Source organism: Leucopleurus acutus (genome assembly GCF_964270905.1).
Source record: "Leucopleurus acutus genome assembly, chromosome: 1".
Taxonomy (NCBI): Eukaryota; Metazoa; Chordata; class Mammalia; order Artiodactyla; family Delphinidae; genus Leucopleurus; species Leucopleurus acutus.
In genome coordinates this window covers 133,868,571-133,890,213 of record NC_139142.1, presented here as the reverse complement: position 1 = coordinate 133,890,213, position 21,643 = coordinate 133,868,571, and the positions used below count along the sequence as shown (strand labels likewise).

The window sequence follows — 21,643 nt, the reverse complement described above, 5'->3', positions numbered from 1 at the left end:
TGACTGAAGGATGGCTGTCTGGTCCTTGTGAGGGAAGCCCACTGAGAATATGCATCAGAAGGTGGTCTGCACGTGTTTTGTGGGGTTTTTTTTTTTGGCTGCGGCCTCTGGGATCTTAGTTCCCCAACCAGGGATCGAACCCATGTACCCTGCATTGGAAGCATGGAGTCTTAACCATTGGACCACCAGGGAAGTCCCTGGTCTACACCTTTTATAAGTCATTTTCAGCATAGGGTAGAGAAATTCATGTTTACCCTGTATAATGGCTCTCAGTGTAATTAGTGGAGTAAATACTAATGACAGATCACATATAGAAATACATAAAGATTGAATTGCCTTGAATTAACCCAATTGAACCCAGTAGTAGCAATAGGAGGTATAATAACTCTGATTTTCCTATTTTGAAATCTATCTTTAATCAAAAGGTGATATAAACCTTAAGGCTGATATGGTAAGTGTTCAGTTTACTGCAAATAGGTTAGCCATTGGAATAAGACCAAATAGAAAATAAAATCTTGGAATCATCAGAATGTCTACCTCTGTAAAGGCATTTTTGAAATATTGCTTATAATTATTCCAAATCCCCAAAAGTTGGATCATATTAAACCATAACTCGGAGCTTGAGAAAATGTATACAAAAACTAGATGCTTCAAAACTAGCTCTTTAAAGGGGAGGGACTAGGTTTTTTTAAATCTCTAGGTCCCAAGTACCTAGATAATACGAAGCTTCAGTGTTGAATGAATATTTGCCATTTATGTGTAGTCTTGGAAATTTAAATTATCAGGTCTTTTTTTTTTTTTTTTAACAGCTTTTGGCTGATGCCGTCATTTATGCTCAAAAAAATAGTTCTTGGAAACTTTTCATCTGGCCCAGTGGACCCTATGATGGCTGATGCCATTGATTTCATGGTGGACAGGGTAAGGATCATGGCCTTGGGGTGGGGACACCTTGTACTCGGAATTTTCATGTCTGCTTGGTTCCTGAAGAAATACCTGTCTCACTGTGTACCAGAGGTATTTGTTAAGCGTTCTTCCATATTAACTTTACTACGTCCAGACAGATATTCCTGCTGCTGAGTAATTCATCAGAATCACTTGGGGGAGCTTTTAAAAATACAGATTCTAAGGCCTCACACCAGACCATTGAACTAGAATCCCTGGCCGAGGGCGCTGGGAATCTGTGTTTTTACCTCACCCCTCCTCTTCCACCTCCCCAGGTAAGTGTGATGGAGCAGGTCTGGGGACTTGCATTTAGGGACTACTGGGATAGACGTTTTTCTTTGGAGGCCTCTACTTAAATGTCTCCCTGTCCTCTTGGAGCTGCTGGAATTGGCTTGGCGCCCACAGGCACCTGGTGGAAGAGTCGGCTCAGGTTGAGGGCTGTGGAAGGCCAGGTGCCCAGAATAGAAAAATGTCACCACTTGCAAGGCCCAGTTATGGTCTCAAATACACTGTGTTTCCTCAGTGGTGACCATACTGGCCCCACCACACATAATACCACCTTTCTAAGCACAGATATTATCTGTGGATTTAATGTAAATGTACAAAACAAAATTAATTTTTAAAAAATTCACCTTTGTTTCTTTCTTTCTGCAGCTGGAAAGTTTGGGGCAGAGTGAACTGGCTTCAAGACTTACCCTGAATTGTCAAAATTCTTATGTGGAACCTCATAAAATTCGGGACATCCCTGTAACCATCATGGACGTAAGTTTTCTTTTAAGTAAAATAGATGCTTTGCCTTTTCTATATGTATAAATCAAGGTCCACCTTGTAATTATTTTATGATTTTTCAGTGTGCCTCTTCAAATACTGCCTTGGATTTTCTTTATTTTTACCCCCCAGCATTTTCAAATCCAAAATAATCTTTTATTGCTTATCCTGTATTTTTCCTGGCAGGAATACCACCATTGAAATCAAAGTAAATTTAAACAAACATGGTAGTCCTGACCCATTTTGGTTTGCTTTGCTATTCTCATCAACAGATATTGCTCTTTAGCCGAAATTACAAATCTGGGCAGTAAAGTGAAGGTGCCTCGTGAGTGCAGAGAATCAAGTCTAACACAAAACACATAAAGTCTAACACAAAAACTTGCTTCTTATATATTTTTTAATTGTAGTGAAATATACATAACAAAATTCACCATTTAAATCACTTTTAAGTGTACAGAGCAGTGACATTAAGTACATTCACAGTGTGGTCCAATTGCCACTGTTATCTATCTCCAGAACTTCCCATCATCCCAAACTGAAACTCTGTACCCATTAAACAATAATTCCCCATTCCCCGCCCCCAATCCCTACTACTAACCTTTATCTTACTTCTTTTCTCTATGACTTTGCCTATTCTAGATACCTCATACAAGTGGAATCATATATTATCTTTTTGTATCTGGCTTGTTTCACTTACTCAGCACAATGTTTTCAAGGTTCATCCATGTTACAGTATCATTCCCTTTTAAGGTTGAATTATACTCCATTGTACATATATACCACCTTTTGTTTATCTTCTCATCTACTGACACATTTGAGTTGTTTCCACCTTTTGGCTATTGTGAACATTGGTGTACAAATACCCATTTGAGTTCCTGCTTTCAATTCTTTTGGGTAGTGCATACCTAGAAGTAGAATTGCTGAAACATTTGGTAATTCTATATTTAACTTTTTGAGGAACTGCCTTATTGTCTTCCACAGGGGCTGTACCATTTTACATTCCCACTAGCAATGCATAAGGTTTCCAATTTCTCCATATCCTCTCCAGCACTTGTTATTTTCTGTTTTTCTTGGTAGTAGTAGCCACCCTAATGGATGTGAAGTGGTATCTCACTGTGGCTTTGACTTTTTATTTTAATCATATAACTGTTCTGTCTCATAATGGATTTATTCCTAAATGCAAGTAACATGGTATGTTTAAGAACTGATTTTTATCAGGAAATTATCCATTACAAACATGTACAAGAACTTATCATTCTCCACTATAATTCCAACATTTACCATGACACAGAGCAGGCTTTTCAGTACTCTCAGTGAAATATATGGTCCTCACAGGGCATTTGCTCTGCCTGCCCTTTCAAAGTTATGTTCACCACTTAGATACATGGTCACTTAAAACTGTCTACAAGTTTTAGCAAGGTGGAGATGCACCTATTTTTATTTTCATGGGTTCTTTTGTTTCTTTTAAATTACTTTGAATAATTTTTTGCACGTGCATAAACATAAATTTGTATGAATAGTGAAAGATTCTAGAGTCATATATTCCAAACTTCTAACAGTGGCTCCCCCAGAAAAGGGTTTAGACTTCTTATCTTATACTATAAAAAATTTTTTTGAATTCTTTTTCACTGAGTATATGCTACTTATATAACTGTTTTAATTTTTTTAATAAAATTTTCTTTTTTTTATAAATTTATTTATTTATGGCTGCACTGAATCTTCATTGTTGTGCCCGGGCCTAGTTGTGGCAAGCGGGGGCTACTCTTTGTTGCGGTGCACGGGCTTCTCATTGTGGTGGCTTCTCTTGTTGCGGAGCACAGGCTCAGTAGTTTTGGCGCATGGGCTTAGTTGCTCTGCGGCATGTGGGATGTTCCCAGGCCAGGGCATGAACCCATGTCCCTGCGTTGGCAGGCGGATTCTTAACCACTGTGCCACCAGGGAAGTCCCTATAACTGTTTTTAAATTAATAAGTTTTTTTGGGGTTTCGTGATCTTTTTGAAATTAGTATTTTCAATGATTGTTCGTGGGACTTCCCTGGTGGCTCAATGGTTAAGAATCCGCCTGCCAATGCAGGGGACATGGGTTGGATCATTGGTCCGGGAAGATCCCAGCCCTGCGCCACAACTCCTGTGCCTGCGCTCTAGAGCCCGTGCTCCACAAGAGAAGCCACTGCAATGAGAAGCCACACACCACAACAGAGAGTAACTCCCGCTCGCCGCAACTAGAGAAAGCCCACACACAGCAACGAAGACCCAACTCAGCCAAAAAAAAAAAAAAAGATTGCTATTAATATTCTGTTAATTTACTTATGTTTGAGGACAAAGGAAATTCATGGTAGAATTTTTTCCGCTAAACAGTGCAAGAGACCTTTGGCAAAAAAATCTGTATTAATGTTTGACTTTGGAGTTAGAGTCACCAGGGATGAGCAAGAGGGCTCTAGAAGGGTTCAGCCATGTCTGTTTGTTGAAAGGAATGCATGGCGGGTGTGGGGGGGTAAGGATTAGGGTAAGGGTTACGGAACGGGTACAGTTTAGGGTACAGGTAAGGGTACGAAAACGGGTTAGGGATAGGATACGTGTTAGGGTTAGGGATGAGTACGGTTTAGGGTACAGGTTAGGGTAGGACAACGGGTTAGGTTTAGGGTATGTGTTAGGGTACCAACTAGTGTTAGTGTACAGGTTAGGATTAGGGTGCAGTTCGGGTAAGGGTTTTGGTTAGGGTTAGGGAATGGGTATGGTTTAGGGTACAACAGGTTAGGGCTAGGGTACATGTTAGGGTACAGGTTAGTTTTAGTGTACAGGTTAGGATTAGGGTACAGGTTAGGTTAAGGGTAAGGGTTAGGGTACGACAACAGGTTAGGCGTAGGGTACGTGTTAGGGTATGGATTAGTGTCAGTGTACGGGTTAGGGTGAGGGTGAGGGTTAGGGTTACGGAACGGGCACGGGTTAGGGTACAGGTTAGAGTACGTGTTAAGGTATGGGCGTTAGTGTACGGGTTAGGATTAGGGTATGGGCTAGGGTAAGGATTAGATTTAGTTTTAGGGTTAGGGAACGGGTATGGTTAAGGTTACAGATTAGGATACGACAACGGGTTAGGGTATGTGTTAGGGTATAGGTTAGTTTTAGTGTATGGGTTAGGATTGCAGTACTGTTTAAGGTAAAGGGTTAGGGTAAGGGTTAGAGAACGGGTTAGGCTTAGGGTTTGTGTTAGGGTACGGATTAATGTTAGTGTTCGGGTTAGGATTAGGGTACCATTAAGGTAAGGGTTAGGGTAAGGGTTAGGTACGGTTTAGGGTACAGGTTAGGGTACGACAATGGCTTAGGGTACCCGTTAGGGTATGGACTAGTGTTAGTGTATGGTTTAGGATTAGGGTACGGTTAGGGTAAGGGTTATGGTTAGGGCTAGGGAACGGGTATGGTTTCGGTACAGGTAAGGGTACCAAAACGTATTAGGGTTACAGTATGTCTTAGGATTAGGGTAAAGTTAGGGTAAGGGTTAGGGAACGGGTACGGTTTAGGGTACAGGTTTGGGTACGTGTTAGGGTACATGTTAGTGTACGGATTAGGTTTAGGGTATGGGTTAGGTTTAGGTTTAAGGTTAGGGAACTGGTAAGGTTTAGGGTGCAGGTTAGGTTATGACAATGGGTTAGAGTTAGCGTGCGTGTTAGGGTATGGGTTAGTGTACAAGTTAGGATAGGGGTATGGGTTAGCGTAAGGTTTTGGGTTCGGGTTAGGGTTCAGTTTGGGGTACAACAATGGGTTTGGGTTAGGGTCTGTGTTAGGGTAAGGGTTAGTATTAGTATATGGGTTAGGATTAGGGTACTGTTTAGGGTAAAGGTTAGGGAACAGGTACGGTTTAGGATACAGGTTAGGGTACAACAAAGGATTAGGGTTAGGGTACAGGTTAGTGTTAGTGTACGGGTTATAATTAGGGTAAGGGTTAGGCTTAGGGTTAGGGAATGGGTGCGGTTTAGGGTACAGGTTAGTGTATGACAACAGGTAGGGTACGGGTTATTGTTAGTGTACGGATTAGGATTACGGTACAGGTTAGGTTAGGGTTAGGGAACGGTTAAAGTTTAGCATGCAGGTTAGGATACGACAACGGGTTAGGGTTACTGTACGTGTTAGGGTATTCGTTAGTGTACAGGTTAGGATTAGGGTATGGGTTAGCGTACAGTTTGGGGTACAATGGGTTTGGGTTAGGGTAAGGATTTGTATTAGCATATGGGTTAGGGTACTGGTTAGGGTAAGGTTAAGGTTAGGGAACGGATTAGTGTTATTGTAGGGGTTAGGATTAGGGTACAGATAAGGTAAGGGTTAGGGTTAGGGAACAGGTATGGTTTAGGGTACAGGTTAGGGTATGACAACGGTTTAGGGTTAGGGTACATGTTAGGGTATGGGTTAGTTTTAGTTTACTGTTTAGGATTATGGTGTGGGTTACGGTGAGGATTAGATTAAGGGTTAGGGTTAGTGTTAGCATTGGGTACGGTTACGCTTTAGGGTACTGCAGCAGGTTAGGCTTAGGGTACGTGTTACGGTACAGATTCGTGTTAGTGTACGGGTTAGGATTAGGGTACGTACGGTTAGGGTAAGGATTAGGGTAAGGGTTATGGTTAGCGTTAGGCCTAGGGCACGGGTACGGCTTAGCATATAGGTTAGGGTACAACAGAGGGTTAGGCTTAGGGTACATCTTAGGGTACGGATTAGTGTTAGTGTACTGGTTAGATTAGGGTACGGTTAGGGTAAGAGTTAGGATAAAGGTTAGGGTTAGGGAATGGGTATGGTTTAGGGTACAGGTCAGAGTAGGACAACGGGTTAAGTTTAGGGTACGTGTTAGTGTACGGGTTAGGATTAGGGTACGTGTTAGTGTACGGGTTAGGATTAGGGTACGACTTAGGGTAAGGGTTAGGGTATAGGGTTAGCATTAGTGTATGGGTTAGAATTACGGTATGGGTTAGGATAAGGGTTAGGGTAAGGGTGAGGGTTAGAGTTAGGGTTATGGAGCAGGTTAGGATTAGGGTATGAGTTAGCGTTAAGGGTTAGGATAAGGGATAGGGATAGGGAACAGGTACCATATAAGGTACAGGTTAGGGTACAACAACGGTTTAGGGTACGTGTTAGGGTACGCATCAGTGTTAGTGTACTGGTTATGATTAGGATACGAGTTAGGGTTAGGGTAAGGGTTAGTGTTAGGGAACGGGTACAGGTTAGCATATGATAACTGGTTAGGTTTAGGGTACGTTTTAGGGTATAGATTAGTGTTAGTGTACAGGTTATGATTAGGGTAAGGGTTATGGTTAGGGAACTGCTATGGTTTAGGGTTCAGGTTAGGGTACGTGTTAAGCTACAGGTTAGTGTTGTTTTATGGGCTAGGATTAGGGTACCAGTTAGGGTAAGGGTTAGGATAAGGATTTAGTTAGGGTTAGAGAATGGGTACAGTTTAGGGTGCAGGTTAGGGTACAAAAACGGGATAGGATTAGGGTACGTTTTAGGGAATGGGTTAATGTTAGTGTATGGGTTAGGGTAAGGGAACGGGTACGGTTTAAGGTACAGCTTAGGGTATGACAATGGGTTAGGGTTAGGGTATGGGTTAGTTTTAGTGTATGGGTTACAATTAGGGTACGGGTTAGGGTTACGGTGAGGATTAAATTTAGGGTTAGGGCCAGGGAATGGGTACAGTTTAGGGTACAAGTTAGGGTACAACAACGGGTGAGGGTTAGGGTATGTGTTAGGATATGGGATAGTTTTAGTGTACGGGTCAGGATTAGGGTAAGGGTTAGGTTGAGGATTAGGGAATGGGTATGGTTTAGGGTACCATTTATGGTACGACAATGGGTTAGGGTATGTGTTAGTGTATGGGTTAGTATTAGTATGTGGGTTACGATTAGGGTACGGGTTAGGATAAGGCTTAGGGTTAGGGTTACGTTACTGAACGGATACGGTTTAGGGTACAGGTTAGTGTATGACAACGTGTTAGAGTTAGGGTACACGTTAGTGTTAGTGTACAGGTTAGGATTAGGGTATGGGTTAGGTAAGGGTTGGGGTTAGGGAACGTGTACGGTTTAGGTACAAGTTAAGTTAGTACATCATGTTAGAGTTAGGATACGTGTTAGGATTAGGGTACGCATTAGGGTAAGGGTTATGGTTAGGGAACGGATATGGCTTAGGGTACATGTTGGGGTACAGATTTACTGTTAGTGTATGGTTTAGGATTAGGGTACGGTCAGGGTAAGTGTTAGGGTAAGGGTTAGGGTTAGGGAATGGGTAAGGTTTAGGTTACAGGTTAGGGTATGTGTTATAGTACGGGTTAGTTTTACTGTATAGATTAGGATTAGTGTACGTGTTAGGGTTACAGAACAGGTGCAGTTTAGGGTACAGGTTAGGGTACGACAACGTGTTAGGGTTCGGGTTAGGGTATGGGTTAGGATATTGGTACGGATAAGGGTTCGGGTTAGGGTATGGGTTAGGATATTGGTATGGATAACGGTAAGGGTTAGGGTTAGGGTTGGGGAACAGGTATGGTTTAGGGTACAGGATAGGGTATGACAACAGTTTACGGTTAGGGTACGTGTTAGGGTATGGGTTAGTGTTAGTATACAGGTTAGGATTAGGGTATACGTTAGGGTTAGGGTCTGGGTTCAGATTAGGATTAGTGCACGGGTTAGGGTAAGGGTTAGGGATCAGGTACAGTTTAGGTACAGGTTAGGGTAAGATAATGAGTTAGGCTTAGGGTACTTATTAGGTTACAGATTAGTGTTAGTGTACAGGTTAGTATCAGGGTGTGGTAAGGGTAAGGGTTATAGTTAGGGTTAGGGAACGGGTACAGTTTAGGGTGCAGGTTAGCGTATGACAAGAGGTTAGGGTACGTGTTAGGGTACGGGTTAGTGTACAGGTTAATATTAGGTTATGGGTTAGAGTAACAGGGATCGGGCTCAGTTTAGGGTACGACAACGTGTTAGGTTTAGGGTACTGTTGGGTACATGTTAGTGTATGAATTAGTATTAGGGTACGGGTTGGGGTGAGGATTCGGGTAAGGGTTAGGGTTACAGAACGGGTACGGTTTACGGTACAGGTAAGGGTACATGTTACAGTATGGGTGAGTGTTAGTGTATGGGTTAGTGTTAGTGTATGGGTTAGGGTAAGGGAAGGGGTACGGTTTAGGGTACGGGTTAGGTTAGGGTAAGGGTTAGAGTTAGGGAACGGGTACGGGTGTTAGTGTACGGGTTGGGTTAAGGTTAGCGTTAATGTTAGGGAACGGGTACAGCTTAGGTTACAGTTTAGGGTACAATGGATTAGGGTTAGGGTAGGTGTTATGGTACGGGTTAGTGTTAGTGTACCAGTTAGATTTTGGTACGGGTTAGTGGAAGGGTTAGGGTAACGGTTAGGGTAGGGAACGTGAACGGTTTAGGGTACAGGTTAGGGTATGACAACGGGTTCGGGTTAGGGTACATGTTAGGGTATGGGTTAGTTTTAGTGTATAGGTTAGGATTAGGTTACGGGTTAGGGTTGGGGGACGGGTACGGTTTAGGGTACGAAAACGGGTTAGGGATAGGGTACGTGTTAAGGTATGACTTAGTTTTAGTGCACGGGTTAGGATTAGGGTATGGGTTAGGGAATGTGTACGGTTTAGGTTACACGTTAGGGTATGACAATGGGTTAGGCTTAGGGTATGTGTTAGGGTACCGACTAGTGTTAGTGTACGGGTTAGGATTAGGGTACGGTTTAGGGTACAGGTTAGTGTACGACAACAGGTTAGGGTACATGTTATGGTACGGGTTAGTGTTAGTGTATGGGTTAGGATTAGGGTACAGGTTTGGGTAAGGGTTAGGGAACAGGTACGGTTTAGGGTACAGGTTATGGCACGACAACAGGTTAGGGCTAGGGTACATGTTAGGGTATGGGTTAGTTTTAGTGTACAGGTTAGGATTAGGGTATGGGTTAGGTTAAGGGTTAGGGTAAGGGTTACGTATGGTTACGGAACGGGCATGGGTTAGGGTACAGGTTAGAGTACATGTTAAGGTATGGGTGTTAGTGTACGGGTTAGGATTAGGGTACAGGCTAGGGTAAGGATTAGATTTAGGGTTAGGGAATGGGTATGTTTCGGGTACAGGTTAGGCTTAGGGTATGTGTTAGGGTGCGGATTAATGTTAGTATACGGGTTAGGATTAGGGTACTGTTAAGGTAAGGGTTAGGGAATGTGTTAGGGTTAGGTACGGGTACGGTTTAGGGTACGACAATGGCTTAGGCTTAGGGTACCCGTTAGGGCATGGACTAGTGTTAGTGTACAGTTTAGAATTAGGGTACGGTTAGGGTAAGGGTTAGTGTAAGGGTTATGGTTAGTGTTAGGGCTAGGGAATGGGTATGGTTTCAGTACAGGTAAGGGTACCAAAACATATTAGGGTTAGGGTACGTCTTAGGATTAAGGTAAAGTTAGGGTAAGGGTTAGGGAATCGGTACGCTTTAGGGTACAGGTTAGGGTATGTGTTAGTGTTAGTGTACAGATTAGGTTTAGGGTATGGGTTAGGTTTAGGGTGCAGGTTAGGTTATGACAACAGGTTAGAGTTAGCGTACGTGTTAGGGTATGGGTTAGTGTACAGGTTAGGATGGGGTACAGGTTAGCGTAAGGTTTTGTGTTCGGGTTAGGGTTCAGTTTGGGGTACAACAGTGGGTTTGGGTTAGGGTCCGTGTTAGAGTAAGGGTTAATATTAGTATATGGGTTAGGATTAGGGTACTGTTTAGGGTAAGGGTTAGGGAATGGGTACGGTTTAGGGTACAGGTTAGGGTACTACACCGAGTTAGGCTTAGGGTACTTGTTAGGGTATGGATTAGTGTTAGTGCATGGGGTAAGATTAGGGTACCGTTAAAGTAAGGGTTAGGATTATGGTTAGGGAATGGTTTAGGGTACAGGTTAGGGTATGACAATGTGTTAGGATTAGGGTACTGGTTAGTGTTTGGGTTAGGATTAGGCTACGGGTTAGGGTAAGCTTTAGGGTAAGGGTTAGGGAATGACAAGGGGTTAGGAATAGGGTACGTGTTAGGGTACGGGTTAGTGTACAGGTTAGGATATTGGTGCGGGGAATGGTAAGATTAAGGGTAAGAGTAAGGGTTAGGGTTGGGAAACGGCTACGGTTTAGGGTACAGATTATGGTAGAACAACAGGTTAGGTTTAGGGTATGTGTTAGGGTATGGGTTAGGATTAGGGCACCATTTAGGGTCAGGTTAGGGTTAGGGTTAGGGAACGGGTACACTTTAGGGTACAGGTTAGGGCACGACAGTTTAGGGTTAGGGTACCGATTAGTGTTACTGTATGGGTTAGGATTAGGGTATGGTTAAGGAAAGGGTTAGGGCTAGGGTACACAAATGGTGTAGGGTACAGGTTAGGGTATGACAACGGGTTTGGGTTAGGGCACGTGTTAGGGTACGGATTAGTATTAGTGTACGCATTAGGATAGGAGTAAGGTTAGGGTAAGGGTTGTTAGAGTTATGGTTAGGGAACGGGTATGGTTTAGAGTACAGGTAAGGTTATGTCAATGGGTTAGGGTACATGTTAGGGTACAGATTAGTGTTAGGGTACGGGTTGGGGTAGGGTTAGGTTTATGGGTAGGCAACGGTACGGTTTCGGGTACAGGTTAGGGTATGAAAACGGTTTAGGGTTAGGGTACGTGCTAAGGTAAGGCTTAGTGTTAGTGTACGGGTTAGGGAATGGGTACGGGTTAGGGTGCAGGTTAGGGTATGACAACGGATTAGGGTTAGGGTACGTGTTAGGGTAAGAGTGTTTGGGTTAGGATTTGGGTACAGGTTAGGGTTAGGGAACGTGTACGGTTAAGGGTACAGGTTAGGGTATGACAACGTGTTAGGGTTAGGGTACGGGTTAGTGTTAGTGTACGGTTTAAGATTAGGGTATGGGTTAAGGTAAGGGTTAGGGTTATAGATAGGGAAAGGGTATGGTTTAGTGTACAGGTTAGGGTACGAAAACGGGTTTGAGTTAGGGTACTGTTAAGGTACGGTTTAGGTTAGGGTACCGGTTAGGGTAAGTGTTAGAGTAAGGATTAGATTTAGGATTAAGGTTCGGTTTAGGGAACGGAAACAGTTTAGAGTACAGTTTACGGTATAACAAGGGAGTAGGCTTAGGGTACGTGTTAGGGTAAGGGTTAGTGTTGGTGTATGGTTAGGATTAGGGTACGGGTTAGGGTTAGGGAATGGGTATGGTTTAGGGTACGGGTTAGGGTACGACAAAGGGTTACGCTTAGGGTACATGTTAGGGTATGGATTAGTGTTAGTGTACAGGTTAGGTTAGGGTACAGTTAGGGTAAGGGATAGGGTAATGGTTAAGTTTAGGGAATGGATATGGTTTAGGGTAAAGGTTAGGTTATGACAATGGGTTACGGTATGTCTTAGGGTATGGGTTAGTTTTAGTTTATGAGCTAGGATTAGAGTATAGGTTAGGGTTAGTGTTAGGGTTAGGGTACGGGTACTGTTAGGGTGTGACAATGGGTTAGGCTTAGAGTACATGTTAGGGTACAGATTAGTGTTAGTGTATGGGTTAGGATTACGGTATAGTTTAGTTTACAACAACTGGTTAGGTTTAGGGTACGTGTTAGGGTTAGGGCTAGGGAATGGGTACAGTTTGGATACAGGTAAGGGTACGACAACGTGTTAGGGTTAGGGTACGTCTTAGGATTAGGGTAAAGTTAAGGTAAGGCTTAGGGTAAGGGTTAGAGTTAGGGTTAGTTTTAGGGAATGGGTATGGTTTAGGGTATGACAATGGGTTAGGGTTAGTGTACATGTTAGGGTATGGGTTAGTGTTAGTGTACAGTTTAGGGTGAGGATACGGGTTAGCGTAAGGTTTAGGGTTCAGGTTAGGGTTAGGGAATGGGTACGGTTTAGGGTACAGTTTGGGGTACAACAATGGGTTTGGGTTAGGGTACTGGTTAGGGTAAGGGTTAGTATTAGCATATGGGTTAGGATTAGGGTACGGTTTAGGGTACAGGTTAGTGTACGACGGCGGGTTAGGCTTAGGGTATGTGTTATGGTATAGGTTAGTGTTAGTGTATGGTTTAGGGTACGGGTAAGGGTTAGGTTAAGGGTGAGGGTTAGGGTTATGGAACGGTTTAGGGTACAGGTTAGGGTATGACAGCAGGTTAGGGTTAGCATTAGGGTTAGTGAACGGGTATGCTTTAGGATACAGGTTAGGGCACGACAACAGGTTAAGGTTAGGTTACGTGTTAGTGTACGGTTTACGATTAGTGTACAGTTAGGGTTAGGGATCGGGTACTGTTTAGGGTACAGTTGAGGGTATGACAACGGGTTAGGGTATATTTTAGGGTATGGGTTAGTGTTAGCGTATGGGTTAGGATTAGGGTACAAGTTAGTGTAAGGATTATGTTTAGAGTAAGGATTAGGGAACAAGTACGGCTTAGGGTACAGGTTAGGGTATGACAACGGGATAGGGTTAGGGTAGGGGTTAGGATTAGGGTATATGTTAGAATAAGAGTAAGGGTTAGAGTTAGGTTTAGGGAACGGGTGTGGTTTAGCGTACTGGTTAGGGTTAGGTTTTGGGTACGTGTTAGGGTACACGGTAGTGTTAGTGTATGGGTTAGGATTAGCATATGAGTTAGGGTAAGGGTTTGGGTTAGGGTGCCGTTTAAAGTATGGGTTAGTTTTGGTGTACAGGTTAGGAATAGTGTATGGGTTACGGTAAGGGTAAGGGTTAGGGATTGGGTATGGTTTAGGTACAGGTTAGGGTACGGTAATGGGTTAGCCTTAGGATACTTATTGGGGTACGGATTAGCGTTAGTGTACGGGTTCGGATTAGGGTACGGTTCGGGTAAGGGTAAGGGTTATTGTTAGGTTTAGGGAACTGATACGGTTTAGGGTACAGGTTAGGGTACGTGTTGTGGTATGGGTTAGTGTATGGCTTATTAGTGTATGGGTTAGGGTGACGGTTAGGATAAGGGTGAGTGTTAGGCTTAGGGTTACAGAACAGGTACAGTTTAGGGTACAGGTTAGGGTATAACAACATGTTAGGGTACGGTTATGGTACGGGTTAGGATATTGGAACGGGTAACGGTAGGGTCAAGGGTAAGGGTTAGGGTTGGGGAACGGGTATGTTTTAGGGTACAGGATAGGGTATGACAACAGGTTAGGGTACGTGTTAGGGTATGGATTCGTGTTAGTGTATGGGTTAGGATTGGGGTATACGTTAGGGTAAGGTTTAGGGTCCGGGTTCGGGCTAGTGTTAGGGAACGGGTATGGATTAGGGTACAGGTTAGGGTACCACAATGGGTTAGGATTAGGGTACGTGTTAGGGTATGGGTTAGTGTATGGGTTAGGATTACGGTATGGATTAGGGTAAGGGTTCGGGTTAGGGAACAGGTACGGTTTAGGGTACGTGTTAGGGTACGGATCAGTATTAGTGTATGGGTTAGGGTTAAGGTTAGGGTTAGGAAACGGGTAAGGTTTAGGTTACCGGTTAGGGTATGAAAGCCGGTTAGAGTTAGGGTACGTGTTAAGTTACGGGTTAGTGTTAGTGTATGGGTTAGGATTACTGTACGGGTTAGGGTAAGGGTTAGGGTGTTAGGACTAGGGAATGTATACGTTTTAGGGTACAGGATAGGATATGACAATGGGTTATAGTTATGGTATGTGTTAGGGTATGGGTCATTGTTAGTATACGGTTTAGGATTAGGGTACGCATTAGGGCATGGGTGCGATTTAGGGTACAGTTTAGTGTATGACAGCAGGTTAGTGTTAGGATACGGGTTAGGGAATGGGCACAGTTTAGGTTACAGGTTAGGGTACTACAACGAGTTAGGTTTAGGGTATGTGTTAGGGTACGTGTTAGTGTACGGATTAGTATTAGGGTAAGGTTATGGTTAGCATTAGGGAACAGGTACGGTTTAGGGTACAGGTTAGGGTATGACAACGGGTTAGGATTACGGTACGTGTTAGGAAACGGGTTAGTGTTAGTGTATGGGTTAGGATTAGAGTATGGGTTAGGGAACGAGTAGTTTAGAGAAAAGATTAGGGAATGACAATGTGTTATGGTTAGGGTACGTGTTAGGGTACGGGTTAGTGTTAAGGTACGGGTTAGGATTAGGGTTAGTGTTAGGATTAGGGTATGGGTACGGTTTAGGGTACAGGATAGGGTATGACAACGGGTTAGGGTATGTATTAGGGTATGGGTTACTGTCAGGGTATGGGTTAGGGTAAGGCTTCTGGTAAGGATTAGGTTAAGGGTTAGGATTAGGGAAAGGGTAGAGTTTAGGGTACAAGTTAGGGTACAACAACAGGTTAGGCTTAGGGTATGTTATGGGTACCGATTAGTATAGTGTATGGGTTAGGATTAGGGTACGTATCAGGTAAGGGTTTTGGTTAGGTTTAGGGTTAGAGAACTGGTACGGTTTACAGTACAGGTTAGGGTACAACAACGGGTTAGGGTACGTGGTAGTGTAAGGGTTAGTATTAGTGTATGAGTTAGGATTAGGATAAGCGTTAGGGTAAGGATTAGGGTTAGGGAACCAGTAAGGTTTAGGGTACTGGTTAGGGTACGAAAACGGGTTAGAGTTAGGGTACTTGTTAAGTGATGGGTTAGTGTTACAGATTAGGATTAGGGTAAGGGTTAGAGTAAGGAATAGTGATAGGATTAGTGTTGGGGAATGAGTATAATTTAAGGTACAAGTTAGGCTACGACAACTAATTAGGGTTAGGGTACTTTTTAGGGTACAGGTTAGTGTTAGTGTATGGGTTATGATTAGGGTATGGATTAGGGTTAGGGAACGGGTGCGGTTTAGGATACAGGTTAGTGTATGAGAACGGGTTAGGGTTATGGTACGTGTTGGGTATGGGTTATTGTTAGTGTATGGATTAGGGTACGGGTTAGGATAAGGTTTAGGGTTAGGGTTATGGAACGGGTACTGTTTAGGGTGCAGGTTAGGGTATGGCAAGGGGTTAGCGTACGTGTTAGGGTATTCATTAGTGTACAGGTTACGATGAGGGTACGGGTTAGCGTAAGGTTTAGGGTTCAGGTTAGGATTAGGGAACGGGTACGGTTTAGGGTACAGTTTGGGGTACAATGGGTTTTGGTTAGGGTACGTGTTAGGGTAAGGGTTTGTATTAGCATATGCGTTAGGATTAGGGTACTGATTAGGGTAAGGGTTAGCGTTAGGGTTAGGGAATGGGTACGGTTTAGGCTACAGGTTATGTACGACAACGGGTTAGGGTCAGGGTACGTGTTAGGGTATGTGTTAGTGTATGGGTTGGGATTAGGGTACAGATTCGCGTAAGGTTTAGAGTTAGGGGTAGAGTTAGGAGACGGGTACAGTTTAGGGTATACTTTAGAATACAACAAGGAATTTGGGTTAGGGCATGTGTTAGGGTATGGGTTAGTATTAGTATATGGGTTAGGATTAGGGTATGGAATAGCGTAAGGTTTGGGGTAAGGCTTAGGTTTAGGGTTAGCGTTAGGGAACAGGTATGGCTTAGGATTAGGGTATGGGTTTGGGTAAGGATTAGGGTTAGGGAACGAGTACAGTTTAGAGAAAAGGTTAGAGAATGACAATGTGTTATGGTTAGGGTACGGGTTAGTGTTAAGGTATGGGATAGGGTAAGGGTTATGGTAGGATTAGGGTTAGGGATCGGGTACTGTTTAGGGTACAAGAACGGGTTAGGGTACGTTTTAGGGTATGGGTTACTGTTAGTGTTCAGGTTAGTATTAGAGTACGGGTAAGGGTTAGCGACGCAACGGGCAAGGTTTAAGGTACAGGTAAGGTACGTCAATGGTTTAGAGTTAGGGTATGTGTTAGGATTAGGGTACGGGTTAGGGTAAGGGTTAGTGTTATGGGATCGCTACGGTTGAGGGTACGGGTTAGGGTATGTGTTAGGGTACGTGTTAGTGTTGGTGTAAGGGTTAGGATAAGAGTATGAGTTAAGGTTAGGGTTAGGGAATGGGTACGGTTTAGGGCATGAGTTAGGGTATGGCAATGAGTTAGGGTATGTATTGGGGTATGGGTTAGTTTATGGTTAGGATTAGGGTATGGGTTAGGGTTAGTGTTAGGATTAGGGTACAGGTTAGGGAAAGTGTACGGTTTAGGGTACACGTTAGGGTACGACAACGGGTTAGGTTGTGTGTTAGAGTACGCGTTAGTGTTAGTGTATGGTTAGGATTAGGATACGGGTTAGGGAATGGGTACGGTTTAGGGTACACGTTAGGGTACCACAACGGGTTAGGCTTAGGGTACATTATGGGTACCGATTAGTGTACGGGTTAGGATTAGGGGACAGGTTAGTGTGTTAGTGTTGGGTTTGGATTAGGATAAGCGTTAGGGTAAGGGTTAGGGTTAGGGAATGGGTGCGGTTTAGGGTACAGATTAGTGTATGACAACAGGTAGGGTACGGGTTATTGTTAGTGTACGGATTAGGATTACGGTACAGGTTAGGTTAGGAAATGGTTACAGTTTAGCATGCAGGTTAGGGTTACCGTACGTGTTAGGGTATTCGTTAGTGTTAGTGTACGGGTTAGGATGAGAGTACAGGTTAGCGTAAGGTTTAGGGTTCAGGTTAGGGTTAAGGAATGGGTACGGCTTAGGGTACAGTTTGGGGTACAATGGGTTTGGGTTAGGGTACGTGTTAGGGTAAGGATTTATATTAGCATAAGGGTTAGGATTAGGGTACTGGTTAGGGTAAGGTTAAGGTTAGGGAACGGATTAGTGTTATTGTATGGGTTAGGATTAAGGTACAGATAAGGTAAGGGTTAGGGAACAGATATGGTTTAGGGTACAGGTTAGGGTACGACAACAGTTTAGGGTTAGGGTACATGTTAAGGTAAGGGTTAGTTTACTGTTTAGGATTATGGTGTGGGTTATGGTAAGGGTTAGATTAAGGGTTAGTGTTAGCGTTGGGTACGGTTTAGGGTACTGCAGCGGGTTAGGCTTAGGGTACGTGTTACGGTACGGATTAGTGTTAGTGTACGGGTTAGGATTAGGGTACAGTTAGGGTAAGGATTAGGGTAAGCGTTATGGTTAGGGCTAGGGAACGGGTACGGCTTAACGTATAGGTTAGGGTATGACAAAGCGTTAGGCTTAGGGTATGGATTAGTGTTAGTGTACTGGTTAGATTAGAGTACGGTTAGGGTAAGAGGATAAAGGTTAAGGTTAGAGTTAGGGAATGGGTATGGTTTAGGGTACAAGTCAGAGTAGGACAAGGGGTTAAGTTTAGGGTACTTGTTAGGGTGCGGGTTAGTGTTAGTGTACGGGTTAGGATTAGGGTACGACTTAGGGTAAGGGTTAGGGTATGGGGTTAGCATTAGTGTATGGGTTACGATTAGGGTACAGGTTAGGGGAAGGGTTAGGGTAAGGGTGAGGGTTAGGGTTATGGAGCAGGTACGGTTTAGGGTACAGGTTAGAGTAGGACAACGGGTTAAGTTTAGGGTATGTGTTAGGGTGCAGGTTAGTGTTGGTATATGGGTTAAGATTAGGGTACGAGTTAGCGTAAGGGTTAGGATAAGGGTTAGGGATAGAGATAGGGATCGGGTACCATATAAGGTACAGGTTAGGGTACGACAACGGTTTAGGGTACGTGTCAGTGTCAGTGTACTGGTTACTATCAGGATATGAGTTAGGGTTAGGGTTAGTGTTAGGGAACGGGTACAGGTTAGCATATGATAACTGGTTAGGTTTAGGATACGTTTTAGGGTATGGATTAGTGTTAGTGTACAGGTTATGATTAAGGTACGAGTTAGGGTAAGGGTTATGGTTAGGGAACTGCTATGGTTTAGGGTACAGGTTAGGGTACGTGTTAAGCTACGGGTTAGTGTTGTTTTACGGGCTAGGATTAGGGTACCAGTTAGGGTAAGGGTTAGGATTAGATTTAGAGTTAGGGTTAGAGAATGGGTATAGTTTAGGGTGCAGGTTAGGGTATGAAAACAGGATAGGATTAGGGTACGTTTTAGGAAATGGGTTAATGTTAGTGTATGGGTTAGGATTAGGGTATGGGATAGGTTAAGGGTCATTGTAAGGGTTAGGGCTAGTGTTAGGGATTGGGTACTGTTTAGGGTATGACAACGGGTTAGGTACGTTTTAAGGTACGGGTTAGTATTAAGTTATGGGTTAGGGTAAGGGTTAGGGATAGGAAACGGGTACGGTTTAGGGTACCGTTTATGGTATGACAATGGGTTAGGGTTAGGGTACATGTTAGGGTATGGGTTAGTGTTAGTATACAGGTTAGGGTATACGTTAGGGTTAGGGTAAGGGTTAGGATTATGGTTAGGGAATGGGTAAGGTTTAGGTTACCGGTTAGGGTACAAAAACGGGTTAGAGTTAGGGTACGTGTTAAGCTATGGGTTAGTGTTAGTATACGGGTTAGGATTACAGTACGGGTTAGGGTATGACAACAGGTGAGGTTTAGGGTACGTGTTAGGGTATGGAATAGTGGTAGTGGACGGGTTAGTATTAGGGTATTGGTTAGGGTAAGGGTTAGGGTTATGGAACGTGTGTGGTTTAGGGTACAGGTTAGGGTATGACATTGGGTTAGGGATAGGGTATGTGTTAGGGTATGGGTTAGTGTTGCGTACGGGTTAGGATTAGGTTACGGCTTAGGGTAAGGTTAGGGAATGGGTATGGTGTAGGGTACAGTTTAGGGTATGACAATGGGTTAAGATTAGGGTACGTGGGTTAGGATTAGGGTACGTTTTAGGATACGGGTTAGTGTTAGGGTTAGGGTAAGGGTTAGGTTTAGTGTAGGGAATGGGTACGGTTTAGGGTACAGCTTAGGCTACGACAACGGGTTAGGATTAGGGTACGTTAGGGTACGGGTTAGTGTTAGCATACGCGTTAGGATTAGGATACAGGTTAGGGTACGTGTTAGGGTTAGTGTTAGTGTACGGGTTAGGATTAGGGTACAGTTTGGGTAAGGGTTATGGTTAGGATTAGGGAACGGGTAGAGTTTAGGGTACAGGTTAGTTTTGGTGTACAGATTAGGATAAGTGCATGGGTTACGGTAAGGGTTAGGGATCGGGTATGGTTTAGGTACAGGTTAGGGTAAGATAACGGGTTAGGCTTAGGGTACTTATTAGGTTACGGATTAGTGTTAGTGTACAGGCTAGTATTAGGTTATGGTAAGGGTAAGGGTTATAGTTAGGGAACGGGTACAGTTTAGAGTACAGATTAGTGTTAGTGTACAGGTTAGTATTAGGATATGGTAAGGATAAGGGTTATAGTTAGGAAACGGGTACAGTTTAGGGTGCAGGTTAGCGTACGACAACAGGGTAGGGTTAGGGTATGTCTTAGGGTATGGGTTATTATTAGGTTACGGGTTAGAGTAACGGTTAGGGTTAGGGATCGGGCTCAGTTTAGGGTACAGGTTAGGGTATGACAACGGGTTAGGTTTAGGGTACTGTTAGGGTACGTGTTAGTGTATGAATTAGTATTAGGGTACGGGTTGTGGTAAGGATTAGGGTAAGGGTTATGGTTAGGGTTACAGAACAGGTATGGTTTAGGGCACAGGTTAGGGTACAACAACTGTTTAGGGTTAGGGTACGGGTTAGTGTTAGTGTACAGGTTAGGGTAAGGGTTAGAGTTACGATTAGGCTTAAGAAATGGGTATGGTGTAGGGTACCATTTAGGGTATGACAATGGGTTAGGGTTACAGTATGTTTTAGGTTATGGGTTAGTGTTAGGGTATGGGTTAAGGTGAGGGTTAGGGAACGGGTATGGTTTAAGGTACAGGTTACCATATGACAACAGTTTAGGGTTAGGGTACGTGTTACAGTATGGGTTAGTGTTAGTGTACTGGTTACGATTAGGATACAAGTTAGGGTAAGGGTTAGCGTTAGGATTAGTGTTAGAGAACGGGTATGGTTTAGGGTCCAGGTTAGGGTACGACAACGGGTTACGCTTAGGGTACGGGTTAGGGAATGGGTACAGTTTAGGGTACTGGTTAGGGTACCACAATGAGTTAGGGTTAGGGTACGTGTTAGAGTACAGGTTAGTGTTAGTGTATGGGTTAGGATTAGGGTACAGGTTAGGTTAAGGTTAGGGTAAGGGTTAGGATTGGGGATGGGTACGCTTTAGGGCACAGGTTAGGGTACAATGACGGGTTAGGGTACATGTTAGGGTACGGGTTAGTGTTAGGGAATGGGTATGGCTTTGGTTACAGTTTAGGGTACAACAATGGGTTAGGGTAGGTGTTACGGTATGGGTTGTTAGTGTACCGGTTAGATTTCGGGTACGGGTTAGCGTAAGGGTTAGGGTAACGGTTAGGGTAGGGAATGGGAATGGTTTAGGGTACAGGTTAGAGTACAACAACAGGTTAGTGTTAGGGTATGTTAGGGTATGGGTTACTGTTAGGGTACCGGTTAGGGTTGGTGAATGGGTACGGTTTAGGTTACAGATTAGGGTATGACAACAGGTTAGGGTATGTGTTAGGGTATGGGTTAGTGTATGGGTTAGGATTAGGTTATGGGTTAGGGTAAGCTTAGGGTGAGGGTTAGGGTTAGGAAACGGGTATGGTTTAGGGTACAGGTTAGGCTAGTGTTAGTGTACAGGTTAGGATTAGGGTATGGATTAGATTAGGATACGACAACAGGTTATCGTTAGGGTACGGGTTAGGGAAAGGGTATGGTTTAGGGTACAGCAGGTTAGGTTACAACAACGGTTTAGAGTTAGCGTACATGTTAGGATATGGGATAGTGTTGGTTAGGATTAGGGTAAGGTTAGGGTAAGGGTTAGGGCAAGGATAGGATTAGGGTTAAGGTTACAAAACGGGTACAGTTTAGGGTACAGGTTAGGGTACCACAATGAGTTAGGCTTAGGGTATGTGTTAGGGTATGGGTTAGGATTAGGGTTGGGGAATGGGTACTCTTTAGGGTACAAGTTAGGGTCTGATGGGTTAGTGTACGTGTTAGAGGACGGGTTAGTGTATGGTTTAGGATTAGGGTT

The 21,643-nt window shown here is 43.8% G+C and overlaps 1 protein-coding gene across 2 annotated transcripts in view; it reads left to right on the top strand.

The window, feature by feature from the left end:
* Positions 1-21,643, top strand: part of SPG21 (SPG21 abhydrolase domain containing, maspardin) — a 76,953-nt gene that overhangs the window by 27,597 nt on the left and 27,713 nt on the right. For both annotated transcript variants that reach the window (XM_082851538.1, XM_082851539.1), the window contains 2 exons: positions 810-918; positions 1,597-1,704. In XM_082851538.1, coding sequence (XP_082707664.1) covers positions 810-918; positions 1,597-1,704 — 217 coding nt within the window. The remainder of the gene's footprint in view (positions 1-809; positions 919-1,596; positions 1,705-21,643) is intronic.